This window comes from Aristolochia californica, unplaced genomic scaffold, assembly GCF_029961685.1.
Source record: "Aristolochia californica isolate CCGP_79_NKW_82.1479 unplaced genomic scaffold, dmAriCali1.0.hap1 SCAF_12, whole genome shotgun sequence".
In the NCBI taxonomy this organism is placed as follows: Eukaryota; Viridiplantae; Streptophyta; class Magnoliopsida; order Piperales; family Aristolochiaceae; genus Aristolochia; species Aristolochia californica.
The window spans coordinates 429,133-455,316 of NW_027181793.1; the positions used below are offsets into that span (position 1 = coordinate 429,133).

The 26,184-nt window shown below is 38.4% G+C and overlaps 1 protein-coding gene across 1 annotated transcript; it reads left to right on the forward strand.

Moving 5' to 3' along the window:
- Positions 1-716: 716 nt before the first annotated feature.
- Positions 717-25,894, forward strand: LOC137946292 (putative methyltransferase At1g22800, mitochondrial). The gene is made up of 12 exons (XM_068792527.1): positions 717-1,059; positions 1,530-1,610; positions 8,842-8,920; positions 19,527-19,668; positions 23,264-23,333; positions 23,445-23,509; positions 23,606-23,684; positions 23,801-23,888; positions 24,541-24,605; positions 24,744-24,833; positions 25,344-25,490; positions 25,614-25,894. Exons 1-11 carry the CDS (start codon positions 916-918, stop codon positions 25,452-25,454), a joined length of 1,014 nt encoding a protein of 337 aa, XP_068648628.1. The 5' UTR covers positions 717-915; the 3' UTR covers positions 25,455-25,490; positions 25,614-25,894.
- The last annotated feature ends 290 nt before the right edge of the window (positions 25,895-26,184 follow it).

Sequence of the window (26,184 nt, forward strand, 5' to 3'; positions counted from 1 at the left end):
TGCAACCCCATTTTGATCCACTTGGAGTCCTAGTCGCGCACAACCCCATTTCGATCCGCCTGCGTGCCTGCTTGCTGCAACCCCATTTTGACTCGCCTCCTTGTGTCTGTTGGCGTGCTACCTTGTGTCTGGGCTGGCTACTGGGGTTGTTGCGCGCCTTGTTGCTTGGCCATCCGTTTGGCAAGTTCAAGTGTGTCTTCTTCCACTACAGCTGATGCCGGGCCAACCATATGTGTGCGCCCATTTGGACCATGCCATTGCACTTGGCCTTGGCCGTTGCTGCTATTGTTGTGCACTGGACTTGCACAGTCTTCGGCCTTGGTATCTGGCCACACCATGACTTCATCCTCCGTCTCACAAGGTCTAAAATACCATTCACTTAGTTCTGTAACAAGTCCTCATTTAATTCAAAGTAGATGATTCTTGTAATTCAATTACTCTCAATAGAATTAGATCCATCCAAACACTTCAATACTTTCCACTAATTTTGAAAGTAAGGGACAAACCATTAATCACAATACACAATATTAACTTCACAAAATCAATTCTTCAAGAGGCAATGAACACTTTATCAATGCAAAGCATGGTTTTACATCAATATATTACTCTTGTAATAAGAGTGAAGAATTTTTCAACAATCAAAATTCAATTCCTTCGGAGTCTAGACTATCAAAAGACTCACTCGGGAGAGTGAAGTTGCTCGTTACAGAGAACCTCAAAAGAACAAAATCTAAGAGATGGAAGGGAGGGAGGGCATATCCCCATGGCCGAGGAGGTAGCTATTACCTTCCCAACGAGCTCCGTGGAGAGACATCAAAATGCGCTGTAGGTGGGCGGAGAGCAGCCCATACAAGGACTGAAGAAGAAAAAGAACGTTTTTCTGCTCGACCGGAGTCAAGTGGAAGCCAGACGGCAATGGCCGGCTTAATTCTGCGAAGAAATCTTTGGAAAAGATTTAGCGAGCAATCCTTAGTTGTATCTGCTTCGTTTTCTTCTGAGACCGATGCTTTTCAAAGCTCTCGACTCAAGATCTTCGATAGAGATCTCAAACGAACACAGGCATAACTCTTTCTCCTCTCTCTCTCTCTTCTCGAATAAGTGGTGGAAGGATTTGAAAAGGATGGTAGGAAGGTATCACGGTCCGAGAGAGACTTTTTATTTTTATTTTTTTTGGTCTTTTGCTCTGGAGTGCTAATCGCATACCCTATTTAAACTCCGCAACTTGTTTCGGGGAACACCCCGAACAGTAGGGTACTATCTTTTAAATGCATAGAACAACTATGAGAACAGAAATAATCAAAGCCTGACTCATGGATTACATACACCCAAAGGTTGCAAAGAAAGAGATACCTGGATACCTGTTTTAGAAGAAGCAGGAAATGCAGGGAGGTCTGTCGATTGAGAAATGGCCTGGTGCTCTGTTTTAAACTGTTAGGAGTCTCTTGGTGGAGAATTCCTGATTAAGCTTGTTATATGCTTCATTAAAGTATTTCATTTTCTGTGTGTGTAATCCTTTTCTCACTCTGCAGCGTGATCGCGCGGCATGGCTATGCCATGGAAAAGATACTTTCGTAGATTCTGTTGCCGAGAACCTCTTAGATCGTTTGGAGGTACAGAAGCTTTCTTCTTTCCATTGCTTTTACTTTGGTCAATATTAGTTTCATCTCTTCTCCTCTCTCTATCTACTTGTGGTTTTCTGTGATGCGGGGTTCAGAATATGTGCAAATAAGACGGCTGCATGTAAGCACTCAAGTGCTTCGTGCATAACTGCGTGTCTCACATAAGGAGAGCATAAATATCGGAGTGCAAGTTGTGCTACTGGTGGCACCTGAAGCGCCAAGCGCCACCAGCTGTATATCAAGTTTTGTAAATGGTTGCACTTGAAGTGCTGCCAGCAGCACTTAAAAAAGAATGCTGCCAGCGGCACTAGTTGCCTACATTGGTACTTGAAACACTGCCAGTGGTGAAGTGCCACCAGCAGCACTAGAAATGCTGCCAATGGCAATTGAAATGCCTTCAGCAGCACATAATTTCATGCAAACGGAGTTTTGCACTCTTTCCGTGGTTTTTCACTCACCGTCACCAGCAATATGAACTGCCACTATCATATTGGTGGCTCAGAATTTTTTTGGTCTGTCCATCTCTGGAATCCCTCCCTCTATTGCTTTATTTGTATTTTTCTATTTCTAAATGTCTAAGTAAATGCACTTGTTTTGCACTAAATGTAAATTCTAAAGTTCACTGCTCTTTGCTGAATTTTGCATTTATTATAAAAAAGTGGGGACGAAGCAACTTGCAGAATTTAGTTGGTAGTTCTGGCATTGGAGTAGGGAATTTGGTCTCCTTTGGGTGAGAAAGTATGACTAGAAAGTGTGACAGGAAATGTGTTAGTATGCATTGAAACAGTTGATCTAGTGCACTTAATTCAGGGTTTCACTTCATTCCTCTCAAGAAAGTGAAGTGAGATGAATAATATATTGTCAGGTACAGCCTTAGGATTTATTTGAAAGATCAGTCTACACTCTTAACTTTACTACCACTAATATAAAAGTATTTGATCTCATGGAATAAACCAGTTGCCCTTGAATCACATTCATTTTTCCTTTCCTAGGTGATTCAGTCTCTCCATTTACTTAGGTACCTTTAAGTTTTCTTTATGGACTTGATTGAAGTTTGGAAATTGGCTCTGTTCAGTTACTTCAGGTGGCAAGAGTTGGCTACTGATTCAATGTTGAAAAGTCAAATGATGATATTTCATTTCTCCTGTAATCGATGTCCCACTCATTGAATTCACCCTTCAATTCCTTGTTAGAAAATTATGAAAAGAATAAATTTCTCTTATTAAATAATCCAGTAACTTATTCCACCAGCTTCATGTTTAGTTTTTGCTGGTCCCTTGAAGGGCACGACAAATCCTTGGTTGCATAAACGTCTCTTGTTTTCAGTTTGTTTCTTCATGAAATGCTATTATTCTGCTACAAATAATTCAAGTGATAAAGCTCCATGATTTTTTAGTGTGAGATCTTAGTTTCAAGTCTTACTGGTGTATGAAATCCTTGGATGTTTGCATGTGTAATCAACATTGGAAAATGTGAAGCATTCCATGCAAGCAGTACCCTCTCTGTCTCCAATGGATCTCTTGATTCACAGGATCACCCTTTGTTTTTTCTCTGTTCTTTCTCTAATTTTAGCACCTCCATGAATCCACAAGAGGAAGTCCATTCTCCAAGAACGAGTTAAGCTTTTTCTGTTTTGAGCTTATTGCTATAATTTTCAAAGACTGTAATGACTTTGTTTTACAATGAGATAGTTGAAGAATTTGCCTTTATGACCTAGGCAATTGCATACCATCCGTGTGCTTTCAGTTGCTTCTCATTTTTCTTTCAAATTATTACCTCTAACCATGTTTTATTTTGAAAATGTCCACAAGTTTTCTGTATTTCAGTGCTGGCCTTGTGTCTCATGTACTTTCAAAGAAGGGGTCCCCGTGCAGTTGTTCTAAAGGGCTGGTGACATAAGACATGGCAACAGAAAATGAACATTTTCATTTGACAACAGATCAATTTCTTTTCAAAATAATGAAATGTTGTCACAGTACTTGACTTTCATGAGGGAGGGAAAAAGGTCAAGGAGGCAATGATATTTTATCAATTTTACAAAAGATCAAGAATAAAGATGATCTCATCCATATGGAAAAACAAATGAAAAGGTGAATGTAGCTTTTAGACAAAGAAATGATGAAATAGTGAATGTTGTTTTTAACCTCGGATGACCAAAATGCTATGATGAGACAAGGTGGTCATTTCATGCCACTCTTTTACCTCACATTTTCATAAAATGAAGAATTAAAACTTCTTTTTCAATTCACTTTTTGAGCACAACTACAATGGTTACAATATATACAACATAGGAGAATGAATCTGGACATATTTCAACATACAATGAATCTGGACCAATATACAATGAATCTAGACATTTATCAAAAAGATAATGAATCCGGACATAGTTCAAAACTCTCCCTCATGCTTGTTTATATTGAGCATTCCTAGCTTGCCGATTACAAAAGTCAAATTGATGTGGTTGAAGACTCTTCTTGAAGATATCTGCCATATGTTGTTTGATCGGAATAAACAGAATACACAATACTCCATCTAACTTCTCTTTGATAAAATGTCGATCAATCTCAATGTGCTTTGTTCTGTTGTGTTGTACTGGATTATGGAAAATACTAATAACTGCCTTGTTATTTGAGTGTAACTTCATAGGTCGGTTGAAGACAATTTGCAACTCACTTAGAAGTCGTTTTATCCACATAAGCTCACATATCCTTGTGCAATAACTCAAAACTCAGCTTCAGCACTGCTTCTAGCCACCACATTTTACTTTTTGCTTCTCCTAGTCATTAGATTTCCTCTTATAAAGTTGCAAATATCCAGTTGTAGACCCCCTATCATTTTTACTTCCTGCCTAGTTAGCATTAGTGAATGCTTCAACAAATACATTATCACTCTTCTTGAATGATAATCCCTTTCTTGGAGTCCGTTTAAGATCTCTGAGAATCCTATAAATTGCATTTAAGTACTCTTCACGAGGGGAGTGCTTGAATTTATTTATTCATAACACTCACTGTAAATGCAATGTCAAGTCGAGTATGGGATAAGTAAATCAATTTCCTAACTAATACCTCAACATCGAAATTTGCACTCAGCTTGTAATTTGCATCCATGGGTGTTTCAACTAGCTTGCACCCTAACATACCGATTTCATTAAGAAGACCTAAGATATATTTTTTGTGAGATTCTGAGATTCCTTACTTAGTTCTTGCCACTTCTATGCACGAGAAATACCTCAAAGATTCAAGATCTTTGATTTCAAATTCTTTGACCTAAAAGGTCTTTAGCTTTTTCTATTCAACAAAATCATCACCTGGTAGGATAATATCATCCATATAAACAATAATTATAGCAATCTTCTTGCTATTAGTGTGTTTAAAAAACAGAGTGTGATATGCTTGGCTCTGAAATTACCCAAAGTTTTTTATGGCTTTAGTGAATCAATCAAACCATGCTATAGGAGATTGTTTAAGACCATAGAGTGACCTCTTGATTTTACATACATTATTTCCAAGTCTGATTCTTCTCTAACACCTTCATATCCTCAAGAACAATCTCTTTCCACTGGGGAACAAAAAGAGCTTCCTGTATAGACCGGGGAGTTTCTATTTTGACTAGTTAGAAACATAGGCTCGAAAGCTTGAGGACAATCTATGATAGGGCACAGAGTGAGATATAGGATGATTTGTGGACGACCATATGCCTTTTTTATGAGCATTGAAGACATTAAGGTCTTGAAAATCACAAGATTCTGGACACAAGGAAGAATCTGAATTACTTGATGTGCTTGAAATTAAATCTTGATAGTCTATTTGTGGTTGTTGCTTCACACCTTTTTGGTTGTGGCTCCTCGTATAGACATGCAACTCTATGTTTTTTTCAGGTAGTATTTCTCCCCTTGCAATAGATTTTTTCAGTTTCTAGCACAATATAATTTTTGGACAAGAGGTAATGGAAGAGAAAGGCAAAAGGACTACTGTTTTCCAAAAAAAAATTTTCATCCAAATAATTCTCCCCTTAAAGAGAAGTTTGGGAGAAGAAAGATTAATCTTTAAAGAAAGTGACATCCATACTCACATATACCTGGTTGGTGGTAGGATCAAAACACTTATATCCCTTTTGAGTAGGTGATTATCCAAGAAAGACACATTTACGGGCTCTTGGGTCAAGTTTACTATGGGTATGATTGTGAATATGCACAAACACAACACAATTAAACATCTTGGGAGATAGATTATTGAAGAATTGTGCATGAAGGTAGGTCTCCAACAGAATGTTGAGATGTCTTTGAAACTAACATACCTAGGACGATATTCGATTGATGAGGTAATATGCAGTAAGAAGACTTCTTTTTAGAAGTGTTTAGAAACCCTAGTGGTAAACATAATTGCCCAAGTTACTTTTAAAAGGTGTTTGTTCTTGGGTTCAACAACACCATTTTGTTGAGGTGTGTCGATGCAAGTTGTTTGGTGTACAACACTCTTTTCCATGAGAAATTGGCTAAGAATGGAACTGAAGTACTCTTTGCCATTATCCATTCTTAGGATTTGAATTTTGGTATGGAATTAGGTTTCAATCATAGTATGAAGTTTTGAAACACCTTGGCAGCCTCAGATTTTTTTTTCAAATTATACACCCAACAAACCCGAGTATGATTATCTATGAATGTAATCAACTACCTTATCCCTATTATATTTTTCACTCTCGATAACCTCCAAATGTCACTATGTATGAGAGAAAAAGGTTGGGATTGTTTGTAAAGCGGATAATGAAAGGTGGTGCAGTGATGTTTGACAAGTTGACAAATTGCACATTGGAAAAGAGAAATATTTTTATTTTTAAAAAGTGAAGGAAACAACTTACTCAAATATAAGAAATTTGGATGCCCTAGTACATAGTGCCATAACATTATTTCATCTTTAATAGAAAAAGAAAATAAACTGCCTGAAATTTGAGCTTGTCTAACCATGGATGCACTTCTGCAAAGTTGTAGAGTTGATCAACTTCTCTAGCACTTCATCTTCCTTGAATACATATGCTGAAATTCACATTGAGATTGAGTGAACTTAGCAACACAATTGGAATATTTAGTGAATTTGCTGATGGACAAAAGATTACAAGACAAGTTAGGAACATGTAAGATAGATTGCAGTAGAGAACCTTTCCCTGCAATTGGAGGTAAAGATCCATCTGTACTACGCACTTTAAGATTACTAGGACAAGGAGTATTGGACGTGAACAAATGAGAAAGACTGGTCATATGATCACTAGCACTTGAATCAACTATCCATAGTGTGTGATCAGAAGAAGAGTTAAGGGCAACTGGAGAACTACCTTTTTGACCAAGTGAACTAGTAATTGAGGTATTGGGATTAGATTTGGATTGATTCAATAGTCCATACAGATGATCTAACTGTTCTTTATTGAATGAAGCTGTCCCGGAATTACTGGTATTGACAAATATGTCGAACTTGGTAATTGTATTGAACCGAATGAAAAACGAATTACAATGATTTATATGTACAACGAACTATCACTATATTAGGTAACTACCTAATCCTGGAAATACAAATTAGAATCAAATCAAAATCTAATCTAATCCCTACAAATCAGGAATTACAATCACTAGAGAAAGTCAAATATTCATAGTTGCATACGAATTGTATTTTTCCACATACTGCACATGCTGTATTCACAGCTGTACATGAACTATATTTTCTCACATACTATACATGCTGTATTTACAGCAGTACACGGACTGTATTTTCCCACATCTACCATATTTGTTCTTCTAGTTGGGAGGTTTGCCATGTAACTACCAGTATGATTCCATAGTTTGTCTGAGCTTATTGCAATAGTCACATTACCTTTTATCTTTCTGACTTTTCTACCCCTCAAACAAGAGTAAAAGTTTTAGTAAGATCAAGAAAGGGTTCTTTACCAAGAATACGGTCACATACCTAGCGAATTCAGGATTGAGTCCCAACAATAACTGGAACACTCTCTCTCTCTCTCTCTCCAATGTCTTTTATTTTTTTCGCCTTTGCAGCGGATTCCATTTTCACATGCTGATACATATCCGTCAATATAAAGAACCTTCACAATTTATTACTATAGTCTGTAACACTTGAGGACCTGAAACTTTCAGACATAGTTGTAGAGAAGCTTGATAGGAAAGAGAAACCTTTCGCTGCACCTTTCCACATTGATAACTCCGACGATGAAGGCTGATGAAAGCATTTTGGCAAATAGAGGTTGGTAAAGGGGTGAGAAAAATTTTCCTGTAATGAAGACCGGAAACAATGGTTATTGACGACAATGAAGGCTGGTGAAAACAAATTTAGAGCCTAGGCTTTGATACCATGAAGCTAAAAATTTCTTTTGCAATTCATTTTTTATCACATCTACAATGGCTACAATATATACAACATAGGAGAATGAATTTGGACAATAAGGGAATGAATCTGATATATTTCAACAAACAATGAATCTGGGCAATAAGAGAATGAATATAGACATATTTCAACACAAATTCAAACCCTTAGTTAAAAAACATTTCTTTTCTAGTAAGCTGTATGATAGAAGGAAATGAGAAACACAAATAGTGCTCCTTTTTTTCTCTTTGGTAAATAAGAAAATAATGTAAAAAAATGGGGAACATGAGAACTGTTTGTTTCTCAATATTGTTCCTAAAAAAGTAAACAATAGAGAGTATGCAAGTCAGGAGATCTTTTAATGTTTTAGTATCTTTTATTTCACTTTTTAAAAAAAGATTTAAAAAAGCATTTTTTTATTTTATCTCACCTAAAACAAACAGAAGAGTTTGTAATAGTTAGTTTCTGCTCTTTCTCTTACATGACCATGCACAACTCTAGGCTCCTAGATGGCACATTCCTGGGACAACTCAACACTTCAGATTAGTTTTATGTGAGTATATGTGCATTTGTATCTCATTTTGTGTCTTCTTTGGCATTGTCTCATTGACAAATTTGGTAGGTCAACTTTAACTGTGTAAATGTATTTGAGAGATTAAGTTTTGGGACTTGAGAAGTTGTTGTTTGAGAATCTGAAATAATATGTCATGCTCTTCTCTCCAAATTTTTTCTCTTGTCTCATGTTTTCTTTGTTCCAAATATTTTTTTGTTTTAATTTCTGCATCCAAAGTAAGCACTGAAAAAATTTAGTCCAAGAAGAAACAGATTAAATTCATGTGTTTGGTTTTATTCAGGACTGCAAAAAGACATTTCCTACAGCTTTATTTTTAGGAGGTTCTATGGAGGCACTTAGACGATTACTACGTGGACGTGGTAAGAAAGATGCATATATTTTTTTTACTTCACCCCTGGCTGTCAGCTTTGCCTGCCACTTTGATGTGAAAACAGTAAAAATGAGGTGGGCCATAAATATTTGTTGGACATTCTACTTAGTGAAGTTCAAATCTTTTCGTATGCAGTGGAACATTGAACAAATTGAATTATGATGTACATTGGAGCTGGTAAACAATTTTGTTGATGTTTAGTAGCTGTAAATGTTTCCTATTTTGGACCAGTTTGATGCATCTGAATACTTTTTTAAGCGTTAAATATTTTTAAGACCAACATTGTTTTCCCAGTGGATTGCTAGCAGATAAATTATCATTCATTTTTTAAGTATAGAAGTCTCTGTTAAGTAAGTGGGTTTTCGCTCTGACCTATGACTATCAAGTAATGAGGTTAAAATAATAAGGAAAAGAGAAGAGAAGAGGAGAAGGAAAAAGCCTTGATATCTAGGCTTTGAGAGAGCGATGAGAGGGAGTGTGGAAGGGAGAGCGAGAGGGAGATTGGAGGAAGATCGCATGGGAGATTGACAAAGAACTTGAGAGGAAGAGTGAATGGATTAGGAGAGATGACTGAGGGAGAATCAAGAGAGAGGGACCATGAGCCTGAACAAAGAAGCAAGAAAATCTTGCCTGACGGTCATGACAAACAAATCGAGAATGGCAGAGAATCAGAGTGACCTTGCTCAACAACCTTTAAACGACGAACCAGTATCACTAGGAATGAGAGGCTCCGACCTAGCTAGTTGGAAACCACCAGAGCAGTAGCGAAAGATGATGATTGGCAACTTATTCAAAGCAAAATGGAGAAAAGACGCCATTGCAGTGGTCTGCCGGAATGCCAGCACAAGGACCTCTCCTTCAACTATGGAGACACCACCCTATCCATTGGAAAACTTACGGACCACTTCCGATAGGTGACTCAAGTGACTACAATGATGGTGATAAAAAGATCTTTTATCACCATTCCTGACGTCGCCTGCACTTCCTTAAGCAATTTGATCAAGCCACATGGAATGGACAATCCAGAAATAGAACCAAGGAGCTCTGGACCGGTCACCTCGTCTTCCCAGTATAGACAAGCCTGAGAATGCAAGATCACCCAAAATGTCAAGGTGTCATAATGCTAAGGATCTACATCCCTGAATCAACATCCTTAGGCTTTGGATGGAGCACCTTTTGGGATTGCTTCAAAGCCTTTCTCCTCCTGATACCTCTGAAACACATCCCAACCATGAAACTTGTCGGCCTTCCTCTCTCTGGAACCCAACACCAAATCTGTTGCAACTCTTCAACCAAATCCACCCCCCTACACTCCCCAACCACTTCCAAAATCAATGACCAAGCATACCGAAGTGCTTATTAACTACCTCACCATCACCCTATCCACCCAATCCCTTACTAATGGCTGAGAACGGCTAGCTTCCTCCCTGAATGTACTACCACTAGCAAAATGGTCGATGACTCATTCATTGCTAGCTGGTTTGCTGCACAACTTCAACTTTAGTATTCCCCCATGCATTCTTACTTAGGACGCCAAGATTGGCTGGTCCGTTTCACTTCAATGGCTGATATGTTAGCAGCTGTGGCCCACACACTCAGCTTTGAATCAAATATTTGCAAAACTAGGGAGTGGACTCCAAGCTCTGCAGACCCCTCATTTGGCCAATGGATCTGCATGTGGGGGCTTCTGATTGAACTCTAGCATGACATACAATCGTCATCATTGCAAATGTCTTTGACAAAGTGATAAAGCAAGACGACGCCACGGTTCATTTCGCCAGGCTTGATTATGTAAGAGTCTTCATTGCTCCAAATCAGCACTAGCTCAGGCATAGGCTTCTCAAGATTGTCGCGGGCAATATCTTCTTCTGGATCAAAGTCACGATTGAGGACTTCAGCCTTGGATGGAGTTTGCTGAGGCTTTTGACTCCTTGTGATGAAGAGATTGAGTTCAGCCGACCAACATGGCACTGCTGAACAGGTACCAAATCAACTCGAACTCACATACCAGCCATGACTAGCGACTTGTCGACTCTCTTCCCTCTTTCAAATTCAAATCTACACTAGCTCCTTTCAAACCTTTTCCTTATCACCACCTACCCACCTGATCACACTGACAAACACCTGCCCAAGCTGCTAGCAAAAACCACCCCCTCCACCCTTCGCAAGCTGCCACTTCGCCTACAAAGCCCCCACCCAGTTTCCAGCGGTGGTGCTGACCATTCCAGCCCTGAGCTTGATGCTGCATTAGATCGTAATGACACTCTTATCTCCTCTGCAAGTCAACTCGACAAAAGTTGGCGTATACCGGTCCCAATTACCAACTCTTTGCCCCCAACCAATCGCCACCTTGCACGCCAACCAAGGGTCGCATGTTGTGACACTCACCCATCAACACTTCAGGCTCTCCCGCCACCCTAGGAGGTGTATCAATGAACACTTGGGAACTTCGTTGTACCTCTGTAGAAACTGCAACGCCTCGTACTTACCCTTTTTAACCCAGACACCACTCAAACCCCCTGCAACAGTCCCCTTTTCTTCTGCCGATTTCTGAATGGAAGACTTCCCACCTTCACCTCCTCACCTCGGTCATCCACCCAAACCTCACTCTAATTCAGAATCCGCCACTCCCACCAAAAGCCAAGCGATCACTCAAATGACAATAGCTGCCACCTACTTGAACTACCCAGAAGATGCTTCCCCCCCTCCTTGCAACATACCAATGGAAAGAAAAAGGAATGCAAAGAAGGCTTCTTCATGGAGAATGCAATAACCCTAATCAGTACCTAGTTGACGCTACAACAGGCTGAATTCTCTTCACACCGCTTGAAGCAAGATCTAACAAGCTCGTTGCTGAGTTCTAATTCGAAAGACATAGAGATGACGATGAAACTTGGCATCAAATGATGGAGTTGGCCGAGATTATGGGGGTGGTTTACAATGGCAAACTACCTATAGTCCCAGAAGACAAGGAGTCACAAAGCCTAAGCATAAATAGAAATGATTATCACATTCTGGAATGTTCATGGAGTAGGCTCTCAAAGAAAGCGGGCCACCATACGAAGTCTCTTGGCTTCCAACAAGTCCTCCATAGTTATTCTCCAAGAGACTAAAGCTCAGTCCATGGATGATGAGACTGCCCATGATCTGTGGAATTGCGACTCTCTTAATTGGATTGTTGTGGATGCAGTTGGTCACTTTGAGAGCATTTGTATTCGTTGGGATTCCAGCCTGGTCGATGTCATGGACAGGAAGCATGGATCCTTTGTCATTGCTGCCATTGCTCTCAATCTTTGTGATAGTTACTTGGGGAACGTTTGGTGTTCAACGGGAGTCTACGACCCTACGAGATACCAAGACTGGCAATCATTTTGGGACGAGCTTCTTCTCTTCACTCAGCAATGCAACCACCTTAGGCTGTTTGCGTGTGAATTCAATGCTATCCGCTTTCACAACGAGAATTCCCCTTGCCATCCGTATTACCTTCTCAATGAGGGGCTTTGCTGACTTCATTGGTAGTTGTGAGCATGATGAAATCAACACCTCTAGCAAGTCATTGACTTGGTCTAGTAGTCAGACTCAACCTATTCTTTCCAAACTTGGTTGTTTTTTAGCAAATGGCAATTGGTTAAGATTATACGAGAATGCCATTGGCCGAGTTCTTAATCGTGCCAGTTCTGATCATTGGTCAATCCTGCTCATTATTGAAGGTGACTCCGAAGTGTTGATCACTTGGTGCTCCTCCTTCTCCGAGCTACCTTGGAGCCATTGGGGAGCCCGTCATGATCTCAATGAATATTTCCTCTTTGTTTACTTTTTTTTGGACTCTTGTATTCGAGATCAGCTAATTCTTTAGCTAATTCTTTTGCTAAGCAAGATGCTTCCCTCCAATTGCTTGTTATAAAGGGAATGCACCTTTTATTGTTTGTTTGTTCTTTTTTGCTTAATAAAGCTCATTACTTGTCATAGATTGGTGTGCAAAGTCAATCCTACTTCCTTGGCGGCATTGGGATATATATTTTGATATTTGTAATTTAATTTCTTTTATAAACTGTAATTGGAAGCACATTCCTAGGTTTGCCAATCATTTGGCAGATATTCAGGCTAAGTTGGGTATTTCGCTCAAACACCTTGTCGTTTAGGATGGCCCGCCTAGCTAGGTTTGTTTTTACTCTTCTTCCTTTTTTAATAGTTTATACATCCTTATTTCAAAAATAAAAGCTCATTACTTTCCAAGATGAATAAAAGTTCCTTATATATATATATATATATATATATATATATATATTTGAGAATGATGTTGCTTTATTAATAAGCTGAAAAACGATAGTGTTACAACATGTAAACGTACAACATAGGATACAAATACTCGGAGAACTATTGCTCAAGCGAAGAACCATAGGCTAAACTGGTTTGAGAGCCCCATTCTTCACAAGGTGGTCTGCATCCAGGTTTGCTGCCCATGGTATTTTACACCAGGCAATGTGCCAATCTACTATGATATCCTTAATTTCATCAAATAGGCTTCTTATCTTCCATGGGGCAGATGCTGATTTACTTGCCCAACCTTGGACAAGGGCTGAATCACCTTCTATAGTTAGTGGTCTGTTGTAACGCTGCTTGTACAGGTGTATGCCGGTGAGGATTGCTCTTGATTCAGCCTCGTTGGAACTGCATACACTCACTGGCCTGTAGTATGCAAAGAGGATTGCCCCATTGGAGTCCCAAATGAGCCCTCTGATTCCAGCTGGCTCAAGGTTCCCCAATGAAGATTCATCAAAATTTAGTTTTAGCCACTGTCTGTGTGTGTGTGTGTAGGGGTGGGTGTACCATGGAACCATTGGGGGAGGTGGCTTTGATCTGCTGAACAACATGACTTTTTGCCAATGCTTTCTAATGAGGGAGCTTGGGAAGTGGGCATGCCCTGTATGTTACTGGCCCACTGTAGCGTGTTGTGGATGATTTTCTTTATGACTCCCCCAATGGATTTTGATTTCCTTTTAAAGGTTTGTTTGTTTCTTTCAAGCCACAGGTGCCATTGCACTGCTTAAATTGCTGCATGCCACATGGGCTTTCCATACAATCGAAGGGGCCAGAAATATGTTTGATGTATGAAGTCTGTGTATGTCTTAGGCATGCAAAATAGGATGTTAAATTTGGAGAATGTGGTTCACACACCTTGCTACTAAAGTCAGAGTATTAAAAGGTGATTGTGGATTTCTTCTTCCCTTCCACAGAGCTTGCATAAGCTATTGACAATAGGCTGTCCCCTCTTGGAGAGTTCTTTGCATGTGATAATTTTTCCATGGTTTACAGTCCATAGGAATTGGAGAACCCTTCCTGTGCTATCAAACTCCATATTCTGCTGGCCGCAGGAGCCGAGGCTAGAGGAAGATGCTGCTTCTCTAGCTTGTAGAGGTGACTGAATAGGTGCTAGATGGGAAGGGCCTCAACACCGGTTCATCCTGTTTTTCCTCTGAAAGGTATTGTGTCTCTAGTAGAGAGATCATGCTGGTGAGTTCAGACACCTCTTCTTCTGTTAGATTTCTGTAAAGAAAGAGATTTGAGAGAGAAGAAAAGATTGAGAGAAGAGAGGGGGAAGAAGCAGCCTTGGCTGTGTTGGAGTTCGTGCCATAAAAAGCACGGGTGTTCCTCTCTTATTAAACCCTTAAGTGATAATTACAAGAAAGGTAAAAAATGCCCTTAATTACAAAAACCTCTACAACTCATACAATTCAACTTTGATTTGAATTAAACTTGAAACATATGAGTTTAATGAAATTATCTATCTACTAGGAATGTGCTAAGATAAATCAATATATGAAAAATAACCAAAATATCCTTAGGCTTGTATTTTAACACTCCTCCTCAAGTTGGAGAGTAGATATCAAACAATCCTAGTTTGTCATAGAAAACCCAGTGTTCACGTCTTCCCAAAGGTTTTGTAAACACGTCTCCAAGTTGGTCTGATGATTTCACAGATGAAGTAGTCACCTTTCCTTACATAATTGCATATTTGATAAAATGACAATCAACCTCTATATGTTTAGTTCTCTCGTGGAATACAAACTTGCTTGCAATGAAGATAACAACCCGATTATCACACTTCATAACCATGGGTTCTGGAATATGAAAACCTAACTCAAGTAGAACAGATTTAACCCACATAAGCTCACTAACAGTGTGAGCCATTGCTCTATATTCGGCCTCTGCACTCTACTTGGCCACAACTGTCTGTTTATTACTTTCCAACTTATTAAGTTACCCCTAACAAAGCAAAAGTAGCATGAAGTAGGTTGTCTATCCTTTTTACATCCAACATAATTTGCATTAAGATATCTAACTACATCTATTTTGTCATTCTGACTATACAACAAACCTTTTCCAGGGGTACCTTTCAAATACTTGAAAATCTTCTGGGGAGTTTCTAAATGCACTTTATAAGGGTTTTCCATGAACTGGAGGAAAGAAAGTGTGTATAGGGGGTTGGGATGTGATATAGTAGTGTTTAGCTGAAAACAAATTGGGAGAGAAGTTTGGGAGGTTGGGAGACAAAATAAGGGGGAGGAGTTTGTTTCTCCTAAAATGTAGGGATCTAGATTTTTTTTTTTTTTTTTTTGTGGATGGGTGTATACCTAAAGAGACTCTAGAATGAGGTGAAATTAAGCTGGAATATATTTCATTCAAGTATAGTATTTGTGAAATAGATAATATGATAAATCGTTGGATCTGTAGTCTAGCTGAACTGATCTTTATATGGTTTACGGTTGAGATGATTATGGTCCCAAAGAAGGATTGCTTCGATACCAATTGATAAGAACCCACGTGTGAAAAGTCCTTATTTTTTCATGAAATTGCAAGGAAGAGTTTAAAGAATGAGGTTAACAGGAGAGGTGCTAGGGCATAAATTTGAGAGTAAGAGGAGAGCAAGAGAGATTTGAAAAGTAGACTGATTTTTCCTTCAGCCAACACCCTATTTATAGCATTATTTGAGAAACTCCTTAATCAACTAGGATTAGATAACTCAAGGAGGAATTCTAGGAAATTGAAAAAATTAAATCAATCTAAGAGAGATTCTAGGAGTTGAAAGATTACATCAATTAAAGATAAATTTAATCTAGTAGGATCTTATCTTTATCAAGAAGAGGGGGCATTTTCCCCCTTTTGCCCTAATGCCCTAATGCCCCATGCCCCTTGTTTCTTGGAGGTTGCACTTTCTATTCTATGGTGGCTTCTCTTTCTATTTTCCTTCTTCTTCTCTTCTTCTTTGCTACTTTTCTGCTTCTCTTGTTTCTTTGGAGGTAAGTGTGGGTTTTGATTATTACCCTTAAAGAAACAGGAGAAGAAGAAAAGTAGAAGAACAGAAGGGAAGAAGAAGAAAAATAGAAAGAGAAGCCACTACAAAATAGAAAGTGCCATCTCTTAGAAAATTGGGGCATGGGGCTTGAGGGCAAAAAGGGGAAATGTCCAAGGAGTGTGGGGAATGAGGGAAAACAGGGGAAAATGCTCCCTCTTCTAGATAAGAGAAGACCCTATTAGATTAAATTTATCTTTAATTGATGTAATCTTTCAATTTTTAGAATCTCTCTTATATTGATGTAATCCTTTTAATTTTCTAGAATCTTTCCTTGAGTTATGTAATCCTAGTTGATTAAAGAGTTTCCCAAATAATGCTATAAATGTGGGTGTTGGCCGAAGGAAGACATCAATTAAGCCTATTTCAAAATCTCTCTTGCCTCTCTTTACCCTCTCAAATTTGTGCCATAACACCTCTCCTCATTTTCTCCTCTTCTCTTCTCTTTGTTCCTTCTAGCTCTCACTCTATCTCCCTCTCTTTGGTGGGGGGGGGGGGGGGGGGGGGGTAGTTTACAAACTTAAAATTTGAACTTCATCTTCATCTCCTGCTTCAAATTCATTTCATTCATCTACATGAAATTCAACTTCACACTTGGTGTTAGTGTGGACGAGTTCATGTGCACTGGAAAACAGTTTCCAGTGTTAGTGCCCCAAAATGAGAAAAATATAAAAAACAAGAGAATGAGTAACTTGTAATAGTATACTTAATTAAAACATAATACTTAAACCCCAAATTAGGTAAAACAAACATGATTACGACACGAATAAGTAATTTAATGTATAAATAAAATATATTAATATACTAATTAATTAAATTAAATATTATATTATTTAATGATTGCAGTTTATTGTACATTAATACAGTAATTACTTGAGCCAATTAACTATACACATGATTAATTATAATAAATAAATAAATAAATAGGAAAAATTTATCAAATGCTAACTTTAACACACTATACTTTTACATATTATTGCATCGTCCGGAGGAAAAGCAGTGGCTGAGAATAGGATTTGCAAGTTTTTTTTTTTTTTTTTTAAATCGCATGTGTGAATTGCACGTGCGAATTCGCACGCTGTATGGGATGGGGCGTCAAGGGGGGAAAATAACCCTCAACTTAGGTATCCGGGGGGGTTCTGTGCGGCGCTGGTGAGAGCGGTGGCCGGCTGATCTAACGGCGGCAAGTGGTGGTAGGGGGGTGACGACGACGGGAGAAGGTTTGGAGCAGCTGCTCTGGCTGGGGTACGATGAGGCGAGGGTGAGGCTACAGGAGTCGACGGTGACAGGCGGCAAAGAAGGCGATGCGTGGGGGGAAGGATTAGGTGCGGCGGCGACGAGAGGGAGAAGGGAGATGGAGGCTGAGAGGGAGGAAAAATTTTTCGGAGGAAGTAGAGATGAGAGAAGAAAGAGACCGAGAGAGGGAAGAGTGCGGGAGAGAGATTGAAAAAAATAATTTCGACAAGGGTTCGATGCATCTTGCCCGCTTCATCCGGATGATTCGCAATATACTGCAAAATCCGGATTCCCGAAATAAAACCGTGGAGATGATTTTTGGATTCATCTGATTCATCAACATAAATCAAGCGCTGGTGCTCCATTAATGACATCAGGCGATGAACTGAGTAATGCGGCTGAAGTTCATCTCCTGCGTCAAGTTGATGAACCCCCCCTTTCTTAACTTTACTTCTCTCTTCTTCCCTTCTCTCTTATTCTAACCCTCTTAACTGCTCTTTCAACTCTTCCTTGCAATTTAAAAAAAGATAAGGATCTTCCACAATTGAGGATCTTATCACCTTCATGCCACTTACATTCTCATTCTTGCTCTCCGCTCAACATCTCGTCCTTCCCAGAAATTTTCACTAGAGGTCCCTTAATTAATAGTTAGTTACAAGTGTACCCTTGAAATATTGCTAATACTTGTGTGCTCTTAGGTTTTAAAGTAATACCTACTTGTCTATGGGAAGTTGTAGAAATGAGGCTGATACCTTTGTGAGCTGCTTCTATCAGTTAACTCTCACTATTGTGTAAAAGAAGGGAAAAATATTGTCATAGAAATGATATTGTGATTGCCCTTTAATGTGGGGCTATGAACAACTCATTCGTTGTGGGTATGTGTACCTAATGTATGGTTGACATGATGATTACTGATTGAATGGCCCCCTCCATTCTAATGTAGGATTATTAGATAGGTCCATTAATTCTGCAAGTCCACATAAAAGGAGTGGACCCATAGGCCCCATCATAAAAGAGTTGGATATTCTTTATCTTATTATGTCATGTTTAGATTTAATTGATGAGAGTGGATGGCTGATTTATGAGCATTATTTTGGTGATATCCAAGTAATATACAGATATACTTTGAAATAGATGTAGGTGGTAATGGGTTATTCCTGGGTTATATTGGAATGAATCTCTAAGAAAACAGAAATTTGAACACACTTTTAGATTATGTGCATGCCAAAAATGGAGGCTAATTTTTGTTAATTTTGAAAAATATAAATTTTAATAGTTTGCTTTGTCTAAAAGCCAAGTAAGTTAGATCAGTTATGATTATTAAGAAATTGTTTTTGATTTTTTCTGAAAACAAATTTATTTTTATGTTAAAATGTCTTAAAATTCGAAACTGATTTTTTCAGTGGTTTGTTGGGAGTCTTAAATTATTAATATGTAATAATAACTATAGTTCTTAATTAATAGACATCTTTAATAAATCAGTAGAGTGATATTTGTTTCTATTTATTTGTTGTGGTTCATTATTTGCAAACTCTTGGAGCATGCAACCCACTTGGTAATGCTATATGTTGGTTATTCCTAATCAAACTGCAGTAGACGGGCCAGCAACCACCTCCGATGATTTTCTGTCATTGTCATTTGAGTTCGCTGATTCCTGTTTTGGTGAAACACTAAAGAAATTCTTATTCCCTTTATCTTTCTACTTTTTTCCTTTGTTATTCGTGGCCTCACATTTCACTCTTCTCTTTATTTTCTTTTTTCTTTTCTTTTTTATTTGCTTTCAAACACCTTACTTGGAGCTTTGAAAATTTTCTAGCATTGGTTTGTCATAAATGATTAGAAAAAATTGTTCTTCATTTTATGATGATTCATCAAGTTAATGTAATGTTGCTAATGACCTACTTGATCTTGGATGTTACCACTAGTGTAATGGATTTGATTATCTCTGAACTGAAGTTGAATATTTCTCTTCTTAGCAAATGAGAAGCATTTTCTCTTGTATCAGGTGGTGTGGAGAAGCTGACGATGATGGATATGTCATATGACATGGTTAAAAGGTGTAGAACTGCAGAGGCAGAAATGGCTGATAATCACATTGAAACTTCTTTTGTGGTGGGTGATGAGGAATTCTTGCCTATTAGGGAGAGGTATGGTTATTTTGGCTTCTTATTGGAGCTTTACGGTAGAAACTGAGGTACCTATTGTCATATCTATCTCAAATGTTCTCATAGAAATTAAATATCCAGTGCCTTCTTTATCTCAAATGCCATCAAAGATGCATTAGTTGCTGACTTGTATGGACCTTCCTTCAGGCTGTTGCTACTTATATGCAGCTCTAGGTTTTCTAAATAAGACAAAAGAAAAAGAAAAAAGAAATTGATCACGTGAATCTACAAACTTCACCTCTCATCCTTTACGCACGTATATTTTTCTGTCTACAGTTTTAAGAAATAGATATGCTTAAAACACTTCGTTAGAATACTGGTATAGGGGTTATTTGGTCATTTCACTCTCATATGGGTCTCATATGGTTACAGCAAGCTAGACTACTTATCAGGGCTTTATATTTCAAGTTTCATTTAGTAAGGGGTAGAATTGTCCTTTTATGTAAAATTCAGTTAAGTGTGTGAAATTGTGTCCAAGGCCCATCCCAAAATGATTAGCCAACTTAGGAAGCCTCTTTCCCAACTAATAAACTCAAGATCTTTGTACTCACTAATCCATGTAGGACTATTCCTTAATACTCCCCCTCACGTGTAGGCCCTCTTTTTATAGCTTTGATACCATGTGAAGTTAAGTCCAAGGCCCATCCCAAAATGACTAACCAACTTAGGAAACCTTTTTCGCAACTAATAAACTCAAGATCTTTGTACTCACTAATCCATGTGGGTCTATTCCTTAACAAAGTGAATGGGATAAGAGGAGGGCTCGATTTTTTTCAGCCCAACTCAATGCAGCTCTTCAGCGCTACTTCTCCATCTCCTTATTCTTTCTATTTTCTTCCTTTCTTCCTCCTTAATCTTTTCAATCTTACAATTCTACACAGTATCAAAACGATAGAAGATATTATGTGTGTTAAGTTGTGGAGCCTAATTAACACGTCACGCTGGTTCGTGGATTGACCTTTGTGGTAAGGTTGCCGTGGGGGTTGGAAGGAGGGTAGGGAGCCACCGACCGGTCCACGATATATTGACTGCTGTTTCATTGAGGGCAGTTTGGGAATTTCACTCTTGTAAAGCGGTTGCCCTAGTTTTCTCTTTATAATCGTCCTCCACCCTCCACCCCCCCCCCCCCCCCCCCCCCCCCCCCCCCCCCCCATTAGGGTTTGATCCATCCGAGGAGCATCTTGAGTTGCAGCTCGAGAGACGTTAGAGAAAACTCCTGTAAGTGTGTGTGATTTCTCTTGTAAACTATTTCATCTTTATAATGGATTACTGCAGCGGTGGAAGACAACGTAATCTCACCTTGAGGTGAACCTGTATAAATCTTGTGTGTTCTTCGTGCTTGCTTTTTCCTTCTTCTGCGTTTATTATTATTGTTCTCGTTAGTTTGGAATTAGGGCGTCTAATTCCTAACAGTGTGGTTTGTGTTCTCTTCCTCGTTTGTTCATCCTTTCGAAAGGTTTGTCAAACAATTTCTCTACTAGTAGGGTAAAAGTCATACTTTTTTCTTACCATAACCTTTTGGTTAATGGCTTCTGCTGCTAATTGAGCAGTTTTATGCCTCACTACCCTTACAAAGGTTTCCCAATTGAAGCTTTTGTTTTATCCTTACATGCTTAACCTTCACTGTGCTTGCATCATCTCTTCTTTGCTTGCATCATCATGGTTGTTGCTGTTTAGACTGCATGTTATAGTGATTAATGACTGAATTGGGGTTGTGCGTGTTATTGCTCTGCGTTTCCATGTGTGGGCCACTTGACTGCATTGGGTAGATTTTATGTTTGTTGATTCTTTGGATTGAGAGCATCTTCTTGCATCAATTTTTGGTGTATTTGAAGGACTAAATGGCAGATTCCAGTAGACACGTAGCAGTACTGAAGCCCTTTGAGAGTTTAGACAGTAAATACTCTCATTCCATCCAGATTACTTCAATAAGTAGTGTTAGAAAATCCATTGAAGGGCTATTTTGTCATTTTACATTGTCTTTAAAGTCCAACAACTGCACTACTTTATTTTTTTATATAATTTGTACAAGTATGTAGGTAGATATATGGGATTAAGTGATTTTAAGTGACCAGGGGTATTTCTTAATTTGTATCTTAGACCATTATTAATAGCATTGGGGGTCAAGCCCCCCCCCCCCCCCCAGAAAGTTATTTCAGACTTTGATTTTCTCCATCTCTTTCAGCAATGTACACTTTTGCCTGCATCTTCTTTTGGATTGCCTGCATCAGCCCTAATTTGTGCTTTGTTGACTGAATTTGTGTGGTTAAGCACTTAATCCTGGAATACCTTAAAAGAGATTTTTTTGCTTGAGTTCTCTTTTTCCTTGCCAAGGTGCCTGTTATTGGGCTGGATTCCCTACATCATAACAGGGTCAGGTTGGATTTCCTACGTCATCACAGGGTCAGGTGATGTCAACCCTAAAAGGGTGAAATTTGTGATTTTTCCCTGAGGGTTACCTATAACAACAAGAATTGTGGGTTAGGGTGAGTTGGGTCTTCCAATTTTCTAAAACCCTAATTTTTCCCTACAAGGTAGGTCCCACAGCACCTACGCATCTCTGTATGTGCTTTTTTGAGATTATTTAAGTACATGATGGCTGATTTAGGTGAAGTTTTTACTCCTTCAAGGGGATCTGTAACTTCGGAAGGAAGAAATACTATTATGATAACTGCTAAGAAATTGAATGGCCAGAGCTATTTAAGTTGGTCACAATCAGTCATTCTATATTCTATACGTGAACATCTGGTGTTTTCTAACATGCTGGGACTGTTTGATATTTACTCTCCAGTTTGAGGGAGAATGTTAGAATATTGGTATAGGCGTATTTAGATCATTTCATACTCTCATATGGGTCTCATATGGTTACTGCAAGCTAGACTACTTATGAGGACTTTGTATTTCAAGTTTCATTTAATTCTGATATGTATTTCTGGAGTTATAAGTATTTTAATAATAAGGGGCAGAATTGTCCTTCCAAGTAAAACTCATTTAAGTGAATGGGATAAGAGGGGGACTTGATCTTTTTTAGCCCAATTCAATGCAAGTCTTCAGCATTGCTTCTCCATCTCCTTCTCTCTGTTTTCCTCCTTTTTTCCTTTTTTCCTCTTTAATCCTCTCAATCTCTCAATTCTACACACTTTCTTTTATAATCCTGATGGACTGCATGTGTGTTCGTCACACTGGTTGTTAGCTAGATGTTGCACATACATGCTTAGTTCTTGCTCTCATAAGCTGAGAATAGCAATAAAAGATTTTCCCAATTTTAGCCAGCTACTAGGGCTGGCTTTTGTAAGCTATTTCTATATAGTTTTCATCATCATCATTTCAACTGCTGTCCCTATTTTCTCTGTTGGTTACATGAATAATTTTTCTGCCCTAGTCTATTGGCTTCTAAAGTGGCCTACTCCTCGACAATCTGCTGCCCCATTTGGAGATTTTCATTTCTTTACCAAGATGGATGTTGGGCTTGCATGTCAGTGGCCATAACTTGTTTTATTTTATTTGCATTCCATTGTAAAACATAAGTGAAGGGAGAACTACAAACTTTGACATGCTATATCTTTCTATTGTGCAGCTCTCTTGATTTGGTCATCAGTTGTTTGGGACTTCATTGGACGAATGATCTTCCAGGGGCCATGATACAAGTATGTAATTCAATTCTCTAGCTCTTCAGAAAATCCACTTTTAAATATTTTTCCTCCAACTTGGCTTTGCAGTTCTGTATTTTAATCTCTATGAAATGTTATTTATGACAGTGTAGAATGGCACTGAAGCCTGATGGTCTGTTTATAGCAGCTATTCTTGGTGGAGAGACTTTAAAGTTTGTTGACAGCTTTTGTTTCTAAGGTTGTAGTCCTTGACAAGTTTTGTAATTTTCTTGTTGTTTTTATTTATTCTGTAATGAAACTGGTGATAGGGAACTACGAATAGCATGTACAATTGCAAATATGGAGCGAGAAGGTGGAATCAGTCCGCGAGTTTCTCCCTTGGCACAAGTTTGTGGCTTACTAAACATTGATATTAATTTTTAATGGTTTTGGAAGACTTGGATATTTTTGAAAATCTTAAGAATGTTTGCATGTGTAAATTTATGGTTTGGTTTCTTTTTAAGGTCAGGGATGCTGGCAATCTATTGACAAGGGCAGGCTTTACGCTTCCTGGTGTTGATGTGGATGAGTATACTGTTCGATATGACAGTGGTGAGAACTTCTGCTACTTAAATAGTATTCAACTTGGAGGTTTACGTGAGATTTGCATCATTGGCATGCCAAGCTTCGGTGCTTGAGGCAACCCTATAAACTTGTTATCCTTTCATCATAGCTACCTATCCATAGGTGTCTGCTCGTGAATGACAAGTTTTTTGATCTGTTTCATGCTAGAGGAAATTTTGTCAAATAAGCAATCTGTCTAGTTAGACTGATTTTTGGGCCTAGGAATAGTTCTGTTGAATGGTATACCAAATTCTCATCATTGTAATGATCTTCTCGAAACTTTGTTGGGTGAGCTACATAAATCATCTTTGCAGAACATGTTCGAACCATCTCAAACACCTCAGCACTGCTGCATTATTAGCTTTTGCTGGATGCCACAACAGGAACCATGCCAGTCGCATAAAGCAGATGATCTGCTTAGCTATTTACTTATTAATGGGGATTTCATGTTCAAATGACTGATTAAAAATTCGTTTTAGCTATTGTGCAAAACCTCTAATCAGGCTTGAGACCTGTAACTAATACTAATTAACAGTGTTAGAGAGTATACAAAATGTACTCAAAGAGTAGGTCTCAGGAGATTGGTCAGGTTCCATGATGCCTTTGTATTGCTGTTTCTCTGAAATATATTTTTTTGAAGCCCTGGATCTTATTGAACATCTGCGGGCAATGGGAGAGACCAATGCACTCGTACAAAGGAATAATGTGAGTGTCTGCTAAAACTCAAGAGAACTTTTGTTGATTGTTGTTCTTTACTTCTTTTCTTGATTTTGATATTAATTATAAACTCAATTAGTAGGAAAATTTACTTTGAAATTTACCTGTTAATGTCCTAATATACAGATTTTAAAGAAAGAAACAGCTTTGGCCACTGCTGCGATTTATCAGTCCATGTTTGCAGCAGAAGATGGAACTGTCCCTGCGACTTTTCAGGTGAAAGTTACCAAGTAGACTAAAATCTTTATATGTAGTCTGTCACCTCTTTGGTCTTTCGGTACTGAGCAATAATTACATACAGTATTTTGAACTTCCGATAACAGGTAGTATTGCCTCTCCATTGTAGAATGAATTATATGATTTATATTTTGAGGAACATCTTTCCTTTGCATTATCCGTTACCAACGGATGTCTATGATCATCGTAACTCAGATGCATGTCCATCCAATAATGTGCAACACGAAGCCGAAGTGGCCGTAATTAACATTTTTAGTCCATATTTTCTTGTGATTTTTCACTGTTGCCTTATAATATTTATTTTTGCTGGTTCGTTATAGTTATTATTGAGTTGTTTACCATTTGACAAAAAAAACGTTGTAGTTGGTTTAGTTGTTGTGAGACAGGCGACTACTGGGGTTTCAGGACCATCTTTTTGTAATGAAAATAATCAGTGTGCAATGTCAGTGTTCCTTCTATTTTGATATTTTGGTGTTTTGCCTTTTGTAGGTTATTTACATGACAGGGTGGAGAGAACACCCATCTCAACAGAAGGCCAAAAGGAGAGGCTCTGCAACCATATCATTCGAGGACATCCAGAAACAGTTTGACAACAAGTAATTGGCTAATGAACGCTGGCGCACAGAAAGGAACTAGGTTGTCTCATTGGCTAAATTCCCATCTCCATTAATCTACTCTCACTTTCTTCTATGGTTCTATTGATGGTTCAACATCTTTCTTTTTGTGAACTGTATGAAGTACTCCTGTTTTATTATGCAGAACCACAGTGTAAGATTGCAGGATATGATGCATCTGCTGCCTCCAAAGCGAAGCTGGTTGAATTTTCCAATTGGGTCTGACTTGCACCACCGTATCAAGCGTCAAAAGATTGGGTTGAAAAGCTGGTTTTATTATTATAGTTATTAACTGTTCGTTTTAAACTATTCAGAACCTAGTTAGGGGTTTACTTGAACTGCTTCTACTAGCTGGTATGGTTCTCAAGTCTAATTATATTGTTCAAAACATTTGAAAAACATGGGATAAACAGTTATATAATGTTTCTGTATTCAACTGAGAAGAATGTTTATTGTGAACGAACTAATCATTCTTCCGATAGATGTTGGATCAGGTTTGGGAAGCTTTCATGGGCAAACTCTTCTACACATGAAGGGTCTGAAACTACACCTGTCCCTATTTGTACCTTTCCAAGAACCGGAGAAATCTATTATCACTCTTATAAGGGTATTACTATCCTTTTAATATTGTGGTTAGATTTAATTAAATAAAATTTAATGATAAGAATAGTTTAAAACTCGAGGACATGAAAGTATTTAGATTACAGCATCTAGGC

Excerpts from the sequence above, each read along its gene's own strand:
- LOC137946292 (XM_068792527.1), top strand. The coding sequence starts at position 916 with ATGGCCGGCTTAATTCTGCGAAGAAATCTTTGGAAAAGATTTAGCGAG. Across the intron at positions 19,669-23,263 it reads TTCTTGCCTATTAGGGAGAG|CTCTCTTGATTTGGTCATCA; the intron begins GTATGGTTATTT and ends TCTATTGTGCAG. Across the intron at positions 24,834-25,343 it reads CTGTCCCTGCGACTTTTCAG|GTTATTTACATGACAGGGTG; the intron begins GTGAAAGTTACC and ends TGCCTTTTGTAG.